Source organism: Stegostoma tigrinum, chromosome 8, assembly GCF_030684315.1.
Source record: "Stegostoma tigrinum isolate sSteTig4 chromosome 8, sSteTig4.hap1, whole genome shotgun sequence".
NCBI classification, from domain to species: Eukaryota; Metazoa; Chordata; class Chondrichthyes; order Orectolobiformes; family Stegostomatidae; genus Stegostoma; species Stegostoma tigrinum.
This window is the reverse complement of record NC_081361.1, coordinates 46,790,897-46,811,803: the sequence shown is the minus strand read 5'-3', so window position 1 is coordinate 46,811,803 and position 20,907 is coordinate 46,790,897. Positions and strand designations below refer to the sequence as shown.

Genomic DNA, 20,907 nt, shown 5'->3' with positions numbered 1-20,907 from the left:
AGTTAGATATTTGCAAATATTTTGTTGAAGCATTTGCTATTATGGTGATTAATCTTCACAATACAAGTCTGATAGGCTTAGTCTAACACTATTAATCTCCCATCATCTTTCATCACTTAATGAAATAATTCAGGCAGCATTTACCCATAGCAATGATATAAAAATAGTAATGGGCTGATTGTGGAAACTCTTACCCTGAACCTTTTTACATTGTCTTGAAGTATTTTTATGAAATTTGTAAAATGTATAACAAATTTGTTTTTCTGTCTTATAAAATATGATGAATCAGTACTTTTATAAAATGTAGGTTGGATTTTGCATATGGAATGTTGAAATTTACCAGTACTTTTGTCAATGTAAAAATTTGTATTTGTGTGGCATCTTTAATATAGTTTAAAAAATACCGTAGGCATGTTGTGGCAACATTATGAAGTAGAACTTGATGAGACATTAGGGCAGATGATCGGTGAAAGGAAAGAGAAACAGGTAATGAAGAGATACTTAGGGAGGGAATACCAGAGATTATAGCCTTGGCACAGGGAGGCATAGGCACCAATGAAGAAATGATCAAAGGAGGAGTGAATTACTACAGTTTCTGGAATCTGTGCTGAAAACAAAGTGCTGGAGATCACAGCGGATCAGGCAGAATTCCTGGAGAGCGAGCAAGCTCATGATTTATGCCCAGATGACACACCTTCAGAGCTAATGTGAAGTACGGAGGGTATGTATGTAATAGCTGGGCGGGAGTTGGGGGGTGGGGTGGTGGTGGTGATGGAGTGCTGGGGGAGAAAAGGTGTCGTTAGTGCAGATTAAGTGATTGGAATGTGAAAATGGCAGAACCTTGGGTGTGTGCAATGGCAGAATGGAAAGAACAAACCGTCACATTGGGGAGGGGAGAGAAGATGTGACAGGAGAATGCAACCAGTAAAGCAAAAAAAAAGGGAGAGCAATTGGAGTGGGTTCACGATCAGGTGTTGAACTCAATTATTAAGTCCAGAAATAAGCAAAATCAGGGGTGTTCAAGAGGCCAGAATCTGATGAATATGGATGTGGGTTGTGGGCTCAAAGATTAAGATGTGGGAAGAGGAGAGGACTGGGGGAATTTGAAAGATGAAATTTTTTTTAGAAAAAAACTAGACATTGCTTTAACAAAACCCAGTTGAGATCAATGGTCACACAATTGAAGAGGAATTGATGCGAGTTAGAACATTGACACCAAAAAAGACCTGACGTTTAAGGCTAGATTGCAAGTGTAATTTTCAGTATTCAAACTGCTTTGAGAAATGGGAGTATCACCCAGAATTTAAAGAGCAAGCTCAGTTTTAAGATCTGGCATCATCCCCTATGGTGCCTTTAATGGACAGCCTTGAATAAGGGTGTAACACTGAATTACACTCTTCTAATTTCACTTAGGACGACAATGAAGCATAGCAATCTCAAATCTGGGATCAAATCAAGAATCTGCCTAATGTGCGTCGGGTCTGGCAGCATCTGTGCAAGAAAGCAGCGTTTGTATTTCGGATCCTCTTTCAGAACAACTGCATTTTTACAGCAATTTCTCATTTTGTTTCTGATTTCTAGTGTCTGCAATTCTTTGATTTTTTTTGCTTAATGTGTGTACTGAGTTCCACCATAAGTGATGCACAGATTAATTAGGCAATAAAAAAGCATTACAATGGTGATTGGTCTTTAGCTTATTTGGATGTGAATTGTGCTTGTGTGGCTCAGAAGGAGCACTCTTGGTGGAGTCTCAATGTTGCAAACTTGAGCTGTACTTCAGGTATTTAAGATGCAGGCTGACATTCCAGAGCAATACTTCTGAAGTGCTGCACTGCCAGAGATGACTCCTTTTATTTAATGGCATGAGCAGCAGGCAAGCACATCCCATTCAACTATTTAAAAATGTACAGGAGCTTTTTCCTTGGTTTCTTGACATAAGAACAGAAGTCGTTTAGCTTTTCAAGCCTCTTTGACCATTCAGTAAGATCAAGGTTGTTTTCTTATCTAACTTCCATGTATGCACCTTTGCTTCAAATTCTCGCACAAGATTATGGTTCACTTTAATTTTGAGACTGAAATCAATTACAGGCTTAGAATTAAGAGCTATTCTAAAGTCTGTTAGCCCTGATTAATTTCAAGCCACATTTCAGGTACAAATTGGTACTGAAAACAACAAATGCTGGCGATCACTATGGGTCGGGCAGCATCCACAGACAAAGAGCAAGTTAACATTTCGAGTCTAGATGATGATTCTTCAGAGCCGAAGTGAAGCGTGGAGGGCAAAGCGTTTTTACTTTCGGGGGGTGTGGGTTTGGGACTCCGGTATAAATATGTTTTCACAATTTTTGCTGAATTGCCTATGTTTATCAGAACAAAATAAATGATGCTTAATAAAAGCAGTTTTATAGTCCATTTACTTTAAGATGCCAGTTGCCAGCTCATGACACACTTTTTTGATATCTGAGCAAATGTCTCCAGTTCTGTTGACTGAAGTAGTTCTTCTGCCTTTGATCTTCCTCTTTTGAACCACTAAAACCTAGTCATTTTAACTTGTGCTTGTTAACCCCTGTGCCTGATCAAAGGCATCCTGAATTCACATTGACTTTTTTGTGCATGAACAGTTCATGGTCAGCCTTAGATTGGCTGAGCACCCCATGCCCAATTCCTGATTAGTTCCTCTGAAAGTAAGGGTGATCCTATTGATGTCACTTCTTCTCATCTCATTAAATCTTTAACATGCCAATCAATTTAAGATTTTCAGCTTCATTACAGCTTGACCTTCTTAGCTTGTTAATTCTGTAGATCTTTACCAAGGTAAGATGCATCAATCAATAATTAATGCATTTAACATGTAGTGTCACCACTTAGTGATAAACTCGTCTCAAATGATACATCTGAATATTCTCCAAGTTTGACTGTTAATATCTAAAACACGTTAAAGCGCACATAACCATGCAAACTAATACACAGCTGTATTACATATTTCAAGGTATTGTTTTAAACATAGCTGTGTGTCTGAGCTTACGCCAGATTTAGCCATAAAGAAATGAGGATAAAATGAATTACTTTTGGGCTAGGCCTGTGGCTTCTTATCTACAGAAACTATTTTAGCAACTAGCCACAATTAAGCAGAATATGATTTAATTCCTCACTTGCTGATCAGGCCAAAATTAATTATTGACTAATAACTCAAACCTGCAATATAAATAAAAACTTGTATTTTGAATTTTAAAAGATGTATCAGTAACAGCACAGGCCGAAGACCTAAAAGGTTAACTTTCTGTCTTGCCACTGGTATGAATTTCCAGTATATGTAATATTTTAAGTATCTATCATTCTGGGATTTTAAACTTAGTTAATATAGCATCAATTGTCCTTGTGTAAGAGAGCTGCACTTCGTGTGTAGAAATGCTTCCCGATTTCACCCAAAAAAATCTGGCTCTAATTTCTGCACTTTGTCTCAAATTCTAGACTTCCTAACCAGTTTGAAATATTTTCTCGAGTCTGTTCCCCTTGATGTCTTGAAAACTTTCATAAAATCATATCTCGCCTCTCTAAATTCCAGTGAGCATAATTCTTGATTTGTGATTGCTATTTGTAATGTAATCCTTGGAGACAAAGTTTTTTACATTACAACAGTGTTACATATCAAAAGTACTTAATTAACTGGAAAGCACTTTGAGAAATTCAGTGTGGAAGTTATCGGGTAAATACGAATCTTTTTAAATGCTTTGCAAAATTGATGGCTATCTTGAGGACCATTCATTTATTAAAGCGATCAAAGAACTGTTGTAGATTTGAAATAATTATTAGTCAGCCCAGTTTGCTCCTGTAACTGGTATCATTACATAGACAAAGGTAAGTTATAAAATTATAAATTGGTATAGAGGTGGAAAGTTGTCTTTTAATGTTTTATTTCCAGTCGAGCACATTTCTGCTTGAGTACCTACTATAAATATGTTTGTTAACTTTTATTTCTTAATTATTAATGAAAAATGCAATTAAATCTATTTGTCGCTTTACAACTTTTAAACATTAGAATTGTAACTTCAAGAATGGATCAAATGGCTTGTTATTATCAAAGACATGCTCTAGAAAATAAAGATGCTCTTGAGGCCCAGGGAGTGAAGCCTTATCTATGAAAGGAGACAAAAGAACCTAAAACAATGCCATAAGGTATTTTATAATTCAAAGCAAACTGTGCCTCATCAATACCCTTGTAGATTGAAGAAACAGAAAGGGCAGAAGTATTCAGCTGAAGTCACAAGGGGGTATGATTGTGAACTGTGACTTATGGTAAGCTTTTGGGCATGAGTCAAACTGCATAAAGGTGGATTGCCCAGACTGATTAAAGGAGTAACAGACATTGTTAAACCAGATAAGGTATCAACAACAAAAAAAACAGAATTCAAGCTTGAGATAAAAACATTTTAAAAGTTAAATATTTAAATCTGTAAAACTATTCCATAAACAATACACAATTGAAAATGGTAGAATTAGTTGATTCTACTTAGGAGGAAAGTTCATTTGTAGTTTGATCTTGCACTTCCTGATGGTGTGCATATTTGTGGGGGAATGGAATAGTCTGCTGTTTCCCAACCCCTGATGGTCACCTTTCTTTCATGGCTATTTTTTGCTTGAAATTTGAAAAGACAGGAATTTTGGGCTCCTCATGTTTAACAGTGGATTATATTCCACTGATGTCTCTGAAAAGATGGATTTTAGTAACCTGTAAATGAAATGAGTATAGCAAGGAGATTATGCATTTCCCATGAGATATTGTAAGCGACGATAATAGTGGTATGGAATGCTGAGCTTTGAAGTTCTTTATCACCTCCATATGTTGCCAATCAAAGCATTCAACCTTACATTTGTGCATGCAGCCCTGTTAGGTGATGTTACTTTTGTTTTACTTTTAATTTTTGAAAATCTCTAGAAGCCTATTAGGAAAGGCTGTGTTTATATAAGTTGGGTAGAGCAATTTCATAATTTTTATATTTTCATGGAATGTGTGTGTTTAGAGTTGTAGATTTTTAAAGTCAATACCATATGTGCACTCCAAGCAAGAAGCCTTCTCTTGGAGTCATACTTTTTCTCCTCCGATACAAATTTGTTCAGTTTGAATTTATTCTAAGCTTCTACTGGATCCTCCCATGCTTCAAATATGGTAGACTGGCACCAAATCTTGTTTTGGGCTTTAATCAAAAAAGAAAATTCAACAGCAATAGAGCAAACAACACAAGAGCTTTTTCTAATAGCTATTAACTTCTGCAAGTTCCTTAGAGAAAAAAAATTTATAATTTTAGTGATAGAAACATGACTGCAATTACTCCTTTGCAAACCTTTTATTTGTTGACTACTGAGGGAGAAGGATACTTTTAGTCAACTTGTTCTGACATTGTGACCAATCAAGCATAGGTGAGACTTGAACCTTCTCATTTAGAGGTAGGAACATACTGCCACCAGAACCCAACAGACTAAGCAATGCCTTGGGATATGGGGTTTAATCATTAAAGACTGAATTGAAGAAGCTTTTCTTCAATTGAACCTGTTAGAATTCTTCCAGACAGCCATTTACCCCAGATTTTTAAATTTTGTTTTTGGGATGCAAGTGCCTTTGGAAAGGCGAGCACGTATGGTTCCGTTCACTAATTTGCAACTGTTCTCCTCTGAATTCATCATATTATTGAGGAAAAGCAGATGACACTGAAATCAGTATTTGGCACCATCAGCTTAGGCTGTAACGTTGCTGAAGCACATTTTATATTTAGAATCATAGAGATATACTGCAAGGAAACACACCCTTCTGTTCAAGTCGTCCATGCCAACCAGGTATCCCAAATTAATCTATTCCCATTTGCCAGCATTTGACCCATATCCCTCGCAATCCTCCCTATTCTTGCACCCATCCAGATGTCTTTTAAATGCTGTAATTGTACCGGATCCTTTGCCATCACTGATGGTTCATTCTATAAATGCATCATCCTGTGTGTGAAAACATTGCCCTTCAGCTCCCTTTTAAACCGTTCCCCTCTCACCTTAAACCTATGTCCTTTAGTTTTAGGCTTTACTACATGAAGGATAAGACCTTGACTATTCAGTATCCATGCCCCTCATGACCTTATAAACCTCTATAAGGTCACTCTGCAGCCTGTGATGCCCCCAGGCAAAATAGCCCCAGCCTATTTAGCCTCTCCCTATAGCTCAAACCTTCTCATCCTGACAACTTCCTTGTAAATTTTCCTGAACCCTTTCAAGCTTCACAACATTCTTCCAACAGCAGGGAGACTAAATCTGTAGACAGTATTCCAAAGGTGGCCTAACCAATGCCCTGTACAGCCACAACATGATCTCCCAACTCCTCTACTCAATGCACTGACCAATAAAGGCAAGTGTACCAAATGCTGCCTTTACTACCCTGTCTACCTGTGACTCTGCTTTAAAGGAATCATGATTCTGCACCCTAAGGCCCCTTTGACAACTCTCCCAAAGACCTTAACATTAAGTGTGTAAGCCCTGTCCTGATTTGCCCAACCATAACACGACACCTCAAATTTATCTAAATTAAACTCTATCTTCCACACCTCAGCCCATTTGCCTATCTGATCAAAGTCCAAAGTACTTGGAGGTAACCACCTTCATTGTCCGCGACACCACCAATTTTGGTGTCATCTGCAAATGAACTAACCGTGCCTCCTATATTCACATCCAAATCATTTATATAAATGATTAAAAAGTAGTGGACCCAGCACTGATCTTTGCAGCACACCACTGGTCACAAGCCTCCAGTCCAAAAAACAGCTCTCCACCACCACCCTCTCTTCTAACTTGGAACCAATTTTGTATGCAAATGGCTCGTTCTCCTGGATTCCATGTGATCTAACCTTGCTAACCAGTCTACCATGCGGAACTTTGTCAACACCTTACTGAAGTCCATATAGACAGGGTGAACAAAATAGCCTTCTTCAATCTTCGTGACTTCAAAAAAGGTTTGATACATCTGTCAATAATTCAAAAGCATCAGTCGTTGGGACTTAGAATCGTGATGACTTACGTCATTCCAATTTATACTGGAAGCAAAGCTTGGTAGATTGTGAGTGGAAAGCAGTTCTTTTAAAGAGGGTTTCTGTTTTTGGAAATGACAGTTAGCTGTGGTAACATACAAGTTATATTCCTCTAATTTATTACCAGTGTTTTGCAACAATAGCTTGCATTATTTCAATTACTCAACTTTTTACTGTTACAGTTGCTACTACTTTTTCTTTCAATTATAGCTTAATCACTCTCAGCCCTGAATAAATTTAAGTCCTAGAATAAAAATCTGCCTCACTTTTTTTTAGACAGACTGAATTAAAAAAAGCGAAGTAAACTGACAGATTCTTGGCTGTATTGCAAGTTGTATGCTCATTTTCAATTTCTATACAGAAAGGACCCTGGAAGTCTGATTCTATTGCCAATTTAAAATGCAGGCCTTTCCAAGTTTTTTTTCAGATTTCATTTTCTCACACCAAGTATTGACTCTTGGCAGATATAGACCAAAATTTAATATGCTGACCTTGATTTCTTTTGGAAGTAGAATAATGCATCTCACAACATAATCATCTCGTTGCAAAATTCGTTCAGAATTTAGTGCCCTACATGCTTATTTAATTATTTAAAAGTTTCTTTGTGCAATCCAGGAGGCATTTTAAGATGGGTTAAAGTGGTTGATTTCAGTGTAAAATCAGGTACACGTGCAAAAGTAAAGCTCAACAGAAAATTTAGGTTGAGAGATAGAAGAGATGGGAATTAAGGATTAATTTTTTCTTACTGAAAAGTTTAAAAACCTTGACAAAATGAGCTTGTATCCTTATCATGATTTATCTTTGGTGTCAAGTTGAATGGCAGTCGTTAATGTCACAGCACTAAAAGTAAAGTTACACTTGTAATGATCAACATTAATTCTGTGTGATTGGTTTAAGGGTAATTGCCGCAAGATCCTGCGGACTGTAAAAAAGCAGAGTGGCTGAAACTAAGATGCCACTTTCAAAAGCTGAATGATAATTGAGCTTTTCATTGTTTGCTCATCACATGAAATTACTACACAGCTTATCCATCAATTATAATGAGAGCTATTAGCATAGCTGAGTTTTGATACCAAATTCTGGCCCAATTACTCTGCAGTCATTTGATTCGTTCATTTTCTTGGAAGATGCTAACTACATTTTCTCCTTTTCAGCATTCGTTTGAAAAATCTGAATGCCAACACTGACATTGCGTCTCTGGCACGAAAGGTGGTTGAAGAGTGCAAACTCATCCATCCAAGTAAGCTAGCAGAGGTGGAACAGCTGCTTTATTATCTTCAGAATCGCAGAGAAAGTCCTCCAGGAAGAGGTAAATCACTTAGAGAACTTGTGGTGAATTGTCTGACCGGTGTTTTCAAGTAATTAGAAACCTGCATAGGTCTATTAGGGATATATTGCAGTTGTAAACTTACAGTTTTAGTTGTTGGAGTTCTTTTGATGTAAAACTGTAAAATCCAGTATGTAAAGATCTTATTCATCGAGAAGTTAGATTTTTACATTGGAGCTGGATCTTAGCATCAAGTACAGTACTCTTCTGTGAAAAGTGGTTTTGTGCATTTCAGTTATAATAACTCTTTATTCTTAAACTACTGTACTTCAGAAGTGGATAATTGAATGCTGGTGACACTACGTAAGCGACATAGGAGCAAATGAGCCTTTTTTAAAGCCTTGCATCAGCAGATGCTGTCATTAACCCAAGGGGCTTTAGTGGATGGATCAGTCTACCATGGGTGAAATTTTCCCATGTAAGTTATAATATTTGGTTGACGTGAGTTACCTCGCTGTTCATATTATCTACCCAAGTTAAAATTGTGCTAACGGTTACTTGGCAAATTGCATGCTCAGCCTCACCACTGCCAGGGCCTTCTAGGTTTCAACGCTCTGGCACCTTATTCAAAGTCAGTTAGACACCATTTGAGGTGCTGCAAGCTGAGAATTACATATTAGTCTGTGGCGGTTGCCCCTACCAATGAGCAATAAGTCTGAAGAAGGCCCAACTGGCCCAAGGTTTACAGTAACTGTCCTCCATGCACTGTTGGAGGGGATCACAGATGGTCAACCCCATCATGGCTGACCATACTAGGGGGCTAGCCCACGAGATTCGCCCAGCCTGGACAGACATTGCAATGTTATTGCTGTGGTCCCAATGAAAAGGGACAAGCAGCAGTGTTGCAAGGCCAGTGATCTGCTAGGCTACACAAGTCAAAGTGACAGTCTTCTCAGTTGCCTAATACTTGTACACCCATTGCTCACTGTAACTCTTCCACTACAGCTGCATCTCCTTATGGATGATGAACTGCAAAACTTGGCATCGCATACATAGGCCATGGTCTCATGCACACTTCAGTGTTTGTAGCTAGCATTGCCTGCCTTTGTTGCTTCCGAAACACACATGCAAGGATTCATCGCATTAGTAGTGATCACAAACAGTTGGAGATGATATGTATGCCACATTTGTTTGCAAATAATAGACTACCTCAGTCATTTCAAGTTTCCCAGCTCCTAGTTAACTGAGTATTCTTTTGTTGACAGGTTTCTAATGGCATCCTTCTTTGCAGCCTCTTCTGCCCTGCCCGCTCTAGCCCTGATTCCCCCACCCCCCCAAAAAATGCCTCCTCCCCCACCACCGCACCGCCACCAATAGACCCTTCGTCTGCCCCCACCCCCTGTCCACTCTTTCCACCACAGCCAGTCTGTCACTCTGGCAGACAATTGCTTTATTTTCCCTTGTGTGCCACCCTGTAACATGAACACCTAATTGAGGATTAGCAGTTTACTATTGTTTGTCAGGGGAAGGCAGCTGCAACGTGGAGGTTAAAATAGTTTTTAAATAGACCTTTCTCCATAGCTTGTGTATGTCTTGGCCAGTTGAAAGGATGAGGCTATGTTGGCAAAGCCTTTTTACGTGGAGTATGTTTGAACTCTCAGATTGCAAGGCAGCAATCAGTGGGCATTTGTTCTTGTAATGATTCCTTCATGAGTGCCTATCTGAATTGGATTATTTGAAGAATGTTGACTTGAAGATTAACTGTGAATTGAAGGCAGATGGCTAGCATTGTTTAATCACTTGAGTGCATTGGCCCCTTGGGCTCACGTTCCAGTGCTACGCTCCGCCTCCTTTGAAGAAAACTAATTATTGCTCCCACTTTGCAAGTGCTTTGTTTCAGTTTTTGACCTTTATTAATTTTGGAAAAGCGTGGCAAGATTCCAATTCTGCATTTTTGTGAGTGAACTGCAAGCTATGCCTGTGATGCGCAACCTACCGACCATTCCTTTTGTCCCCTTTTCAATTGTCATTCCTGTGGTGTCAGTTACCCTACAACTTCACTCCATTTTGGATGAGGCAGTTTACACTACTATTAATGTGTTCTCTGCACACATGTAGCTGTTCATTTTCAAGGATTCAATGCGTTTACTGAACCTGCACTTTGCTCATATTGAGGACTGAGTAAATATGACACGCTGTGATCTCTCCTTCTGAAGCACACAGTCCCCACTGATTTTGCAGAAGCACTGCAAGGGGGAGTTAGTGTAATGGAAAAGTGCACAAATAGGGTTAATATGCTTCCATTGAAGAAGGGAAACTTAATTGTGAGTTTCTCGCAATGCCCTGATGATTATTCTTGCCCACTTAACTCGACTCACTTTCCATTGTTCTTGCCACCTTGGAAAAGGAATTTATATCCTGTCTGTTCCTTCAGCAATGTTGTCAAACAAAACTATTAAAATCCAAACAAGTTAGTCTGTGTCAGTAAAACCCATTAAGTGCTAAAAAAGCTTTTGATAGCTGACTTTTCAACTGCTGTTTTTCACATGGTAGAAGATGGTAAAATTTTTCAATATGCTCTTGTTTGGGGGTGAATTGAAATCTATGTGGGCCTGTAGTTTTGTGGGCGAGTATTTGTTTTATCCCAGATCAACTGAACTGATTAATTATTTGGGATACCTTTGGAGGAATGCTGAGAATTTGCCAAGTCTCATGGCCAAAAATGTTGGGGGCATGGCACAAACCTGGGCCTGCTTGCAGCAGTGACATGTCAGATGGAGATGTCAAACATTGCTGTAAAGGCAAAACATTCAAACTTTGGCTGTGCCCATCTGTCAGCAAATTTAGTATTGTACCAATCATGCATTACCATGATGAAGACACAGTCCTGAATGACAAATTGGTGCTGCTGCTCAGCTATTTTGATTACTTGGTAGGCCTTTGTTGTTAACACTTTTGTGGAGGATAATGTGTCGGAATAATTTGCAGCAGTTATTTATACAATGCTGGATGTCAAATTGGAAAAATGACAAGGCACAAATGGATGGTTCATTTTTCATTTTAATGTTCTATGTATAATTGGCAACCTTTGTTCATGAAAACATGTATTTATTTTCGGTACAGAGATACACTAGAGAAACATTGAAGAACCTGGAGGTCTGTACATTTTTTAAACGGTTATGATTTAGGACAGGTGACTTATGACTGAGCTGTTACACTTACAGTGATGAATATACAAACAATGAGCAAGAGTTGACCATTTGACCCTTTCAGTGTGCGCTGCCATTCAGTAAGATTAAGGATGATCTGTTTTAACCTGAACTGTACCTTCCTGCATATCCCTGGTGATTTTTCATCCATTTTTGTAATCAGGAATCTATCTATTGCTGCCTTAATGAGGGGATTCAATGATCCTCAGACCCTAACAGAAAATAAAATCCTTATTTCTGACTGGTTCTAGATTCCATCACAGAAGGAAACAACCTTTGGACATCCACCTGGCCAAGTCCCCTCAGGATCTTTTCTGTTTCAGTTCTGTGACCTTTTGACTCCTCTAAACTCCAAAGGTCACAGGCCTAGATTGCCCAGTCATTCCTGATAAGGCAAATTGCTCACTGCAGGTAGCGTGCCTTCACTAAACGCTTTCCAATGCATTAACATTCTTCCATAAATACAGTGACCAGTACTGTACACAGCACTGCAAATGTGACCTCTCCAATGCTGTGTAATTGAATCATAACCTGCCTACTCTTGCATTATGTTCCTATTACAATAAAGCATAACATTTTATTAACTTTCCTGATTATGTGCTTGACTTGTATACTATGCTTCCATGATTCACGAAAGTTCCAAATCTCTCTGCAACCTCCCACCATTTAGTTAATAGGTTTCTTTTCATGTACTTTCTGCCAACATGGACAGGTTTTCCACACTTTCCCACATTCTCCATTTGTCAGATCATTTCTCTCTCATTTAGCCTGACCGTATCCCTTTTTGTTTAGTCGTCTTATGTCCTTTTTATAAGTCACTTTCTGACCCATCTTTGTGTGGCCAGCGAATTTAGCTACCATAACTTTGGTCCATTCATTCAGATCATTTATATAAACTGTAAATAGTTGAAGCACCAGTACCAACCCCTTTGACATACCACTTGTGACATCCTGGCAACTGAAAATGGCCCATTTATTCCTTTACTGTAGTTCATGTTAGCTGGCTGTTTTTTTTTATCCATGCCATTGTGTTATCCCTATAGTACTAGCATTCATTTTCCACCACAGCCTTTGGTGTGGCATCTTATCAAATGTCTCCGGCAAATTTAAATACAATACATCCACAAGTTCCTTTATCTGTGGTACGAGTTACTGCAAAGAACTCTAATAAGTTAAATGTAATTTCCCTTTGACAAAATCATGTTCCGTTTGCCTGTCGCCTTGAACTGAAGACCATAAGACATAGGAGTGGAATTACGGCCATTCGGCTCATCGAGTCCACTCCACCATTTAAATCATGGCTGATGGGCATTTCAATACCACTTCCCTGCACTCTCCCCGTAGCCCTTGATTCCTTTTGAGATCAAGAATTTGTCGATCTCTGCCTTCAAGGCATCCAACGTCCCGGCCTCCGCTGCTCTCTGCGGCAATGAATTCCGCAAGCCCACGACTCTCTGGCTGAAGAAATGTCGTCTCGTTTCAGTTTTAAACTTACCCCCTCTAATTCTAAGGCTGTGCCCACGGGTCCTAGTCTCCCCACCTAACGGAAACAACTTCCTAGCATCCACCCCTTCTAAACCATACATTACCTTGTAAGTTTCTATTAGATCTCCCCTCAACCTTCTAAACTCTAATGAGTACAATCCCAGGATCCTTAGCCGTTTGTTGTACGTTAAACCTACCATTCCAGGGATCATCCATGTGAATCTCCGCTGGACATGCTCCAGGGCCAGTATGTCCTTCCTGAGGTGTGAGGCCCAAAATTGGACACTGTATTCTAAATGGGGCCTAACTAGAGCTTTATAAAGCCTCAGAAGCACATCGCTGCTTTTATATTCCAACCGTCTTGAGATAAACAACAACATTACATTCGCTTTCTTAATTATGGACTCTACCTGCAAGTTAACATATAGAGAATCCTGGACCAACACTCCCAGATCCCTTTGCACTTCTGATTTGTGGATTTTCTCACTGTTTAGAAAATTGTCCTTGCCTGTATTTTTTTCAAAGTGCAAAACCTCACATTTACTCACATTGAATTTCATCAGCCATTTCCTGGACCACTCTCGTAAACTGTCTAAATCTTTCTGCAGCATCCCCACCTCCTCAGTACTACCTGCCTGTCCACCTAACTTCGTATCATTGGCAAACTTCGCCAGAATGCCCCCAGTCCCTTCACCCAGATCATTAATGTATAAGGTGAACAGCTGTGGCCCCAAAACTGAACCCTGCGGGACACCACTCGTCACCGGTTGCCATTCCGAGAAAGAGCCTTTTATCCCAACTCTCTGCCTTCTGTCAGACAGCCAATCCTCAATCCAAGCCAGTAGCTCACCTCGAACACCATGGGCCCTCGCCTTGCTCAGCAGCCTCCCGTGTGCCTCCCAATGTCCTGTTAGAATGTCCTTGGTAATAGCTTCTAACATTCTGCCTATGACGGATGTTAAGCTAACTGATTTGTAGTTTCCAGCTTTTGTGCCTCCCTCCCTTTTTGAAAAATGGTGTTACATTAACTATTTTCAGCACCATTTATTTTATACATATATTTAAACACCAATTGACCAGTGCGCTCACACTTCAATCCGTATGGATAATGAGAACCACCACTTTGACTGGGACAACACCAAGGTCCTGGGACAGATAGGCAGAGACAGGCACGAGAACTCCTGGAAGCATGGCACACCACGAAGCATGCCATTAACAAACACATCATTTTCGACCCCATATGCATTCTACTGCGAAGGAAACCCGGAAGTGATGCAACCCATCTCAGCGGACCCCAGAATTTAAAAACCAGGCAGGAAAACATACCAATCCTTCATCGGAGGCTGCAAAGAGGATGTTACCAAGCATGGTGGCGAAAGACCTGTGAAACAAGAAACCAGCTCGGCAAGCCAAACAACCTCAACACCCACAACCTGAGCTACAAATCTACTCCAAAACCTTATTTTCCAATAGCAGGAATTTCCACTGAATCTGCTGAGTCTTGGAAAATTAGAAACCAAAGCATCAACAATCTCGCTAGCTACTTTGTTTTAGAAATCCATCAGGGCCTGTGGATTTGTCAACGCTCAGTTCCAGCAATTTACTCAGTACTACATTACTGGTAATTGTACATTTCTTGAGTTTTTCCCTGCTATTCGTTTCCTGATCTACAGCTCGTTCTGGGATGCGGCTTGTATGCTTTCAAGGAAAGACTAGTGCAAAATATCTGTTCAATTCGCCTGCCAGTCTTATATCTACCATTACTAAGCCTCCAGACTACTTTTTGTAAAAGATGAACTCTTTGACATTTTGTTTTAAATATCTGAAGAATTTTTTCTTATCTGTTTTTATATTTTTGACTAATTTTCTGTCGGACTCTAATTTCTTATTAGAGCATATATTATATTTTATTGTTTTCCTTATTTCCCACCATGGGATGGTATTGTAGCTCAGTGGTTAACGTTACCTTAGTGCCAGGAACTGGGTTTGATACCATCCTCAGGTGACTGTTTGTGTGAGAGTTTGCACGTTGTCGTTGTGTCTCTGTGGGTTTCAACCAGGTGGTCCAGTTTCCTCCCATGAGAAATGCTGGGTTACAGGGAGTGGGTAGGGATTTGGCTCTAGGCGACTCTTTGGAGGGTCACTGTTGACTGAGCCCAGTGACCTGCTCAGCACTGTAGGGATTTCATGATTCTATGATTAATAATCTTTTGCTTTTTCAGAATAGTTTGATATGATGTTTGACACTCTTGATTAACCATAGTGACTGAACTGTCCCACAACATTTTTCTAACTTGTTGGAATGAATCGAGTCTGTGTTCAGGTTAAAATCCCCCATGACAGTTGCTGGACCCTTTTGACCAGCTCGAGTTTTTATTTCTTCCTTGTTACCCTGTCCTGTTGTGGGGCCTGTATGCAACTCCCACAAGTGACCTCTTGACTTTCGATTCTTCATCTCTATCCAGATTATTTATAAACCCTGGTTTCTTAATTTAGGTCATCCTTCTGTCTTGTGCTAATATCATCTTTAAGTAACAGAGCCACTTTTCCACCCTTTGCTAGCTTCCAATCCTTTTTAAATGTCTCCCATCCTCTAATAGTCAAGTCATAATCTGGATCATCCTGCAGCCACATCTGTTATGGTTGCTGGACTGGACTGTACTTTATTTCAACATGTGTGATTGGTTCATCTGTTTTGTTTTGCATGCTTTCTGCATTCAAACACATTGTCTTAAGTTTTGACCTCTTGTTATTTTTGTAACCTCTAGTTTTATCTACTGACTTAAATTGACATTCTCTGTCCCTTTCTGTCGCTGTCTCCCATGTTGCACATTAATTCCTACCATGTTGCATTTCCCCCACTTTTTGATTCATCAGAACTTCACAAATTAGGCCCTTGGTATTGGTCTTGCACCCACTTATTTAAAACCTCCTCTACTCCCCTACTTATGCAGATTGCAAGAACACGAATCCCAGTACAGTTTAGGTATACACTGTCCCAGCAGAAAAGATTGCTCAGTAATGGTGCGCGATAGATAAGGATCCAGTTCTTCCACACTAATGTTTCAATCATGCGTTCATCTCTTTAACCTTGTTTACCCTCTGTCAATTTGCAAGTGGCTGACTTCTAATTGAGAGATTATTTGTTTTGAGGATCTGCTTAATTTAGTGCTTAAATCCTCATACTAGCTTTGTAGAACCTGTTGCATAGTTTTAACTATGTCTCCGTGGACCGAGATCCCCCTCATTGCAAGCTTTTTATCCAGGCCAGAACAGATGTTCTGAATCTTGGCACCAAGCAGACAACACAGCATTGTGAACTCATGCTCATTGCTTCAGAGTAGTGTCAATTCTAACTTATACTGTCTCCTACCACCACTGCATTCCTAATGGCATCCCCTGCTTGAATGGCTTCTTGTACTACAATAGCATGGTCATTTAGCTGATCTATGCTGCAGCACCTGTTGTCATCCAAACAAGCTAAGAGAACCTCAAACCCATGAGGTAATTGTAGAGGCTGACACTCCTCCAGTTCAGCCCCTCTGTGTGCCTTAGCTGCCTCACTTGCAGTCACACCCACTTGTTTCTGCCTATTGACCATGTCAGACCACCCTATCCTCAGAGTTGTGACTTTCACTTTCTCCAAAGAGCTGAGGTGACTTTCCCCTTGCCTGATGCATTGCAGTGTCTATGCTTTGGTCATCAGCTCATAAATTGGGAGCTAAAGCTGCTTGAACTTTAGACATTTATTACAGATATGTTTGCCCTAGAATGCAGTGGTATTGAACTCCCACTTAGTGCAGCTTTCACACAGCATCTGTACTGCTGTTTTTAATTATCATTCAACTATTTGTTACTTTTTGTATGCTGTATTCATATCAGCGTAAAAGTTAATATCTTGTAAAACTTGAGAATAAAATAAGCTTCAACCAATTAAGAGATGTTAAACTTGAAAATGTTCATAAAAGATTTGCAAGGATATGCAAGAGTTGAAGGGTTTGAGCTTTAGGGAGAGGCGGAATAGGCTGGGGTTTTTCCCCTGCCGTGTCAGAGGCTGAGGGGTGACCTTAGAGGTTTACAAAATCATGATGGGCATGGATAGGGTGAATAGCCAAAGTCTTTTTCCCAGGATAGGTGAATCCAAAACTTACAGGACTTAGGTTTAAGGTCATAGGGGAATGATTTAAAAGGGATTGAGGAGTAACATTTTCATGCGGATGGTACGTGTATGGAACGAACTGTCGGAGGAGGTGGTTAAGCCGTACTAAGTGGAACAAGTGGCAACATTCGCACCACATAAATGCTAGGCCATGACCATCAAAGAAGAGACAATCTAACCACTGTCCCTTGACATTCAGTGGTGTTACCATCACTGAATCCTCCACTATCAACATTCTGGGGGTTATCATTGACCAGAAACTCAACTGGACTCATCACATAAACACTGGCTATAAGATCAAGTCAGAAGCTAAGAATATCGCGGTGAGTAACTGACCTCCTGACTGCTCAAAGCCTGTCCACCATCTACAAGGCACAAGTCAGGAGTATGATGGGTTATCCCCCACTTGCCTGGATGAGTGCAACCCCAACACATCAAAGCTTGACACCATCCAGGACAAAGCAGCCTGCTTGATTGGCATTACATCGACAAGCATCCAGTCCCTCCTCCACTGGTGCTCAGTAGCAGCAGTGTGTACTGTCGACAAGATGCAGTGCAGAAATTCACCAAAGATCCTCAAAGCACCTTCCAAACCCACGACCACTTCCATGTAGAAGGACAAGGGCAGCAGACATATGGGAACACCACCACCTCCAAGTCACTCACCATCCTGACTTGGAAATATATCACCATTAAGTCACTGTCGCTGGGTCAAAATTCTGGAATTCCCTTCCTCTTAGCGTTATGGGTCAACCCACAGCAAAAGGACTGCATTAGTTCAAGAAGGCAGCTCACCACCACCTTCCAAGGGCAACTAAGGATGGGCAAGAAATTCTGGCCAGACAGCAACACCCACATCCCACAAATGAATAGAAAAAAAGAATCTGATAGAGTCATAGCACTTAAGACATCTAGATGAGTGCAAGAACAGGGAGGGTTTACAGGGATATGGGTCAAATGGAGTCAAATAAGACTTAGATAAGTTTAGAATATCTGGTTAGTGTGGACAAGTTAGACCAAAGGATCTGTTTGACTCCGACACTCCGGATAAACAAGTCTCTGTGTCAGGTCTTGACCCGATGCTTGGTTTGACCTTCCTGCCTTCAAATCTTCCCTTTCCAATAGCAGCAAATGAACTTAAGACTTCCTGTGATGTCAACTAGGTGAATGAAGTGGAGCAGGGATTTGTTAAATTGGGAAGAGTTGTCAGATTGGGGGTGACTCACTTCAGTGTCAGAGGGGCTTTTGGGGGCTGGTTTGGGTATTGCTGGGGGTGGGGGAGGTCTGGGTGGTGGTGTGGGTGGCTACTGTGTGATGGTGCCTGGCCAGGTTGGAAGGGAATTGGGTGGTGGGTTCCAGTAAGGTTGGGTCTGGGGATTTAGGGGCTAGCTGAGTGAAGTGGTCAGTTGTATAGTTATCTCAGTGTTACATAACTTTAATCTGCCTACCATTTTGGGATTTTGGATAGGCTTTACTGACATTTGGAAAAATGGGGACTTATTATCGACAGGCAGCATGGCTTTGTGCAGGGGAGGTGGCGTCTCAATATCTTTGAGATTTTTGAGAAAGTGGTCAAGAAGATTAATGGGGGCAAGGTGATAGATGTCATCGATAATGGACTTTAGTAAGGCCGTTGTCAAGATCCTTCATGGCAAGGCGATAGAAAAGGTGAAATCAAACAGAAGCACAGAGTCATTGATGTGGAAGCAGATTCTTCAGTCCAACTCATCCGTGCTGACAAGATACCCTAAATTAATCTAATCCCATTTGCCAGCATTTGGTCCATATCCCTTTAAACCCTTCCTATTAACATACCCATCAAGATGCCTTTTATAAAGTGGGATTCATTCTGGGCTGGTAAAATGGGTACAGAACTGGCTTAATTATGGAAGAAAGCAGCAGTGGAAAGGTGTTTTTAGATTGAACATCTAAGACACAGGGCTTAAACTTCTGTTATAGAGGAGAATGTAGGTAGCCCTGATTAAGTTTTCATATGACACAAAGATTGTGGGAGTTGTGAATAGTGAGGAGGATTCCCAAAGGATTCAGCAGTTGCAGATGGGCTACAGACTTGAGCAGAGAAATGGCAGATGGAGTTTAAGCTGGACAAATGTGAAGTGATGCATTTTGGGAGCTCTAATGCAGGAGTGAAATGTAAAATAATTGGCAGAAATGTTAATAGCGTCAACATACAGAGGGATCTGGATGTACGGTTCTCTGAATGTGGCAACACAAGTGGATAAAGTGGTCAAGAAGGCATACATGGTATGCCTGCGTTCAGTTCTGGCATATGTAAAAATTGGTAAATCATGTTGCAACTGTACAGAACTTTAGTGAGGCCACATTTGGAATGTCGTGTTCAATTCTGGTTGTCATGCAAACATGAAAATGTGGAGGCTTTGGAGAGGGTATGGAAATGGTTTACTAGAGCCCTGGTTTGACGAGTACGAGCTATGAAGAAACATTGGACAGACTTGATTTGTTTTCACTTGAACGTCTGAGAATGAAGGCTGACCAGAGGGAAGTTTACAAAATTGAGAGGCATGGATAGAAGAATTTTTTTAATGTAAGGTTGAAATGTCAGTTACTCGAAGATGTGTTTAAGGTGAAAGGGAATAATTTTAATGGAGATATGAGGTGGGATTTTTGGACAGGGGGTTGTAAGTGCTTGGAATGCTCTGCCAGAGGTGGTGGTGGAGAGGAATATAATAGCAATGGTGAAGTGAAGAGGCATCTTGCCAGATATATGAATACGCAGGGAATAGAGGGGTATGGACAACATGGAGGCAAAAGGTTGTAGTTTAGAAAGATATGTTTAAGCAGCCTTTCTGGGCTGAAGGGCCTGTTCCTGTTGTGTACTGTTCTTTGTCCTAACATTTCTTAGGTAACCAACAAGTATATACAGAATGTCTCGACTTACTTGGCGAGTCCAGCTTGGACTGTCAGAAGTTCAAATTTTCTGGACAGTTCATGTGGAATCAGCTAGCCTGGATGGCTGCTTTACAATGCAGTGAAACCAGCAGTGTGGTTTCAATTCCGGCATCAGCTGAGGTTACCAAGAAGGTCACTCCTCAACCTATCCTTTTGCCTGTTACACCTTCAAAAATTAGGGAGCACAAGCAAATCGCAACTTGATTTTCTTTTGTGGTGTTATTTTATGATGAAAAGTTAGTAGAAAGTAAATGAACATTGCATTTTGACGAATATAATGAACAGAGGTTTTCCATATCATCATAAGTTTCATGTAGGTAAAGGCTTGATGGGATATAGGGCCCATTCCTGCACCAGAGATAATGGGAACTGCAGATGCTGGAGAATCCAAGCTAACACATTGTGTGCTCCTGAGATGTTGCTTGGCCTGCTGTGTTCATTCCTGCACCAGTTTCTTTGACCTAATCAAAATATGTGACCCCAATTTGCATGACTGCGTAAGTAGGTTATATCCTTAACTGTCGATTACAATATTAAATTATCTCTCAAACTACCATTTCAGGTAATCTGACATATTTAAATGCAACCCATGGTGTAATATCCCTTTATTTTACTGCAGCAATATAAGCATTTGTTATTTTACATATTTGTTTAAATGCAGTCTTTGTAGTACTTAACCCTCCCATCAACGCTCTTGTACTAAAAGCAGAAAATACTGGAGTTGCTCAGCAGCTCTGCTAGCATCTGTGGAGATAGAAACTGGAATGGTGAAGATGGCAGGTGGTGAAAACA

General features: G+C 40.3%; 1 protein-coding gene across 5 annotated transcripts in view; it reads left to right on the top strand.

Moving 5' to 3' along the window:
- kifap3a (kinesin-associated protein 3a) overlaps positions 1-20,907 on the top strand; it is a 209,501-nt gene that overhangs the window by 52,538 nt on the left and 136,056 nt on the right. For all 5 annotated transcript variants that reach the window (XM_059647846.1, XM_059647844.1, XM_059647848.1 and 2 more), the window contains exon 3: positions 8,219-8,373. In XM_059647846.1, coding sequence (XP_059503829.1) covers positions 8,219-8,373 — 155 coding nt within the window. The remainder of the gene's footprint in view (positions 1-8,218; positions 8,374-20,907) is intronic.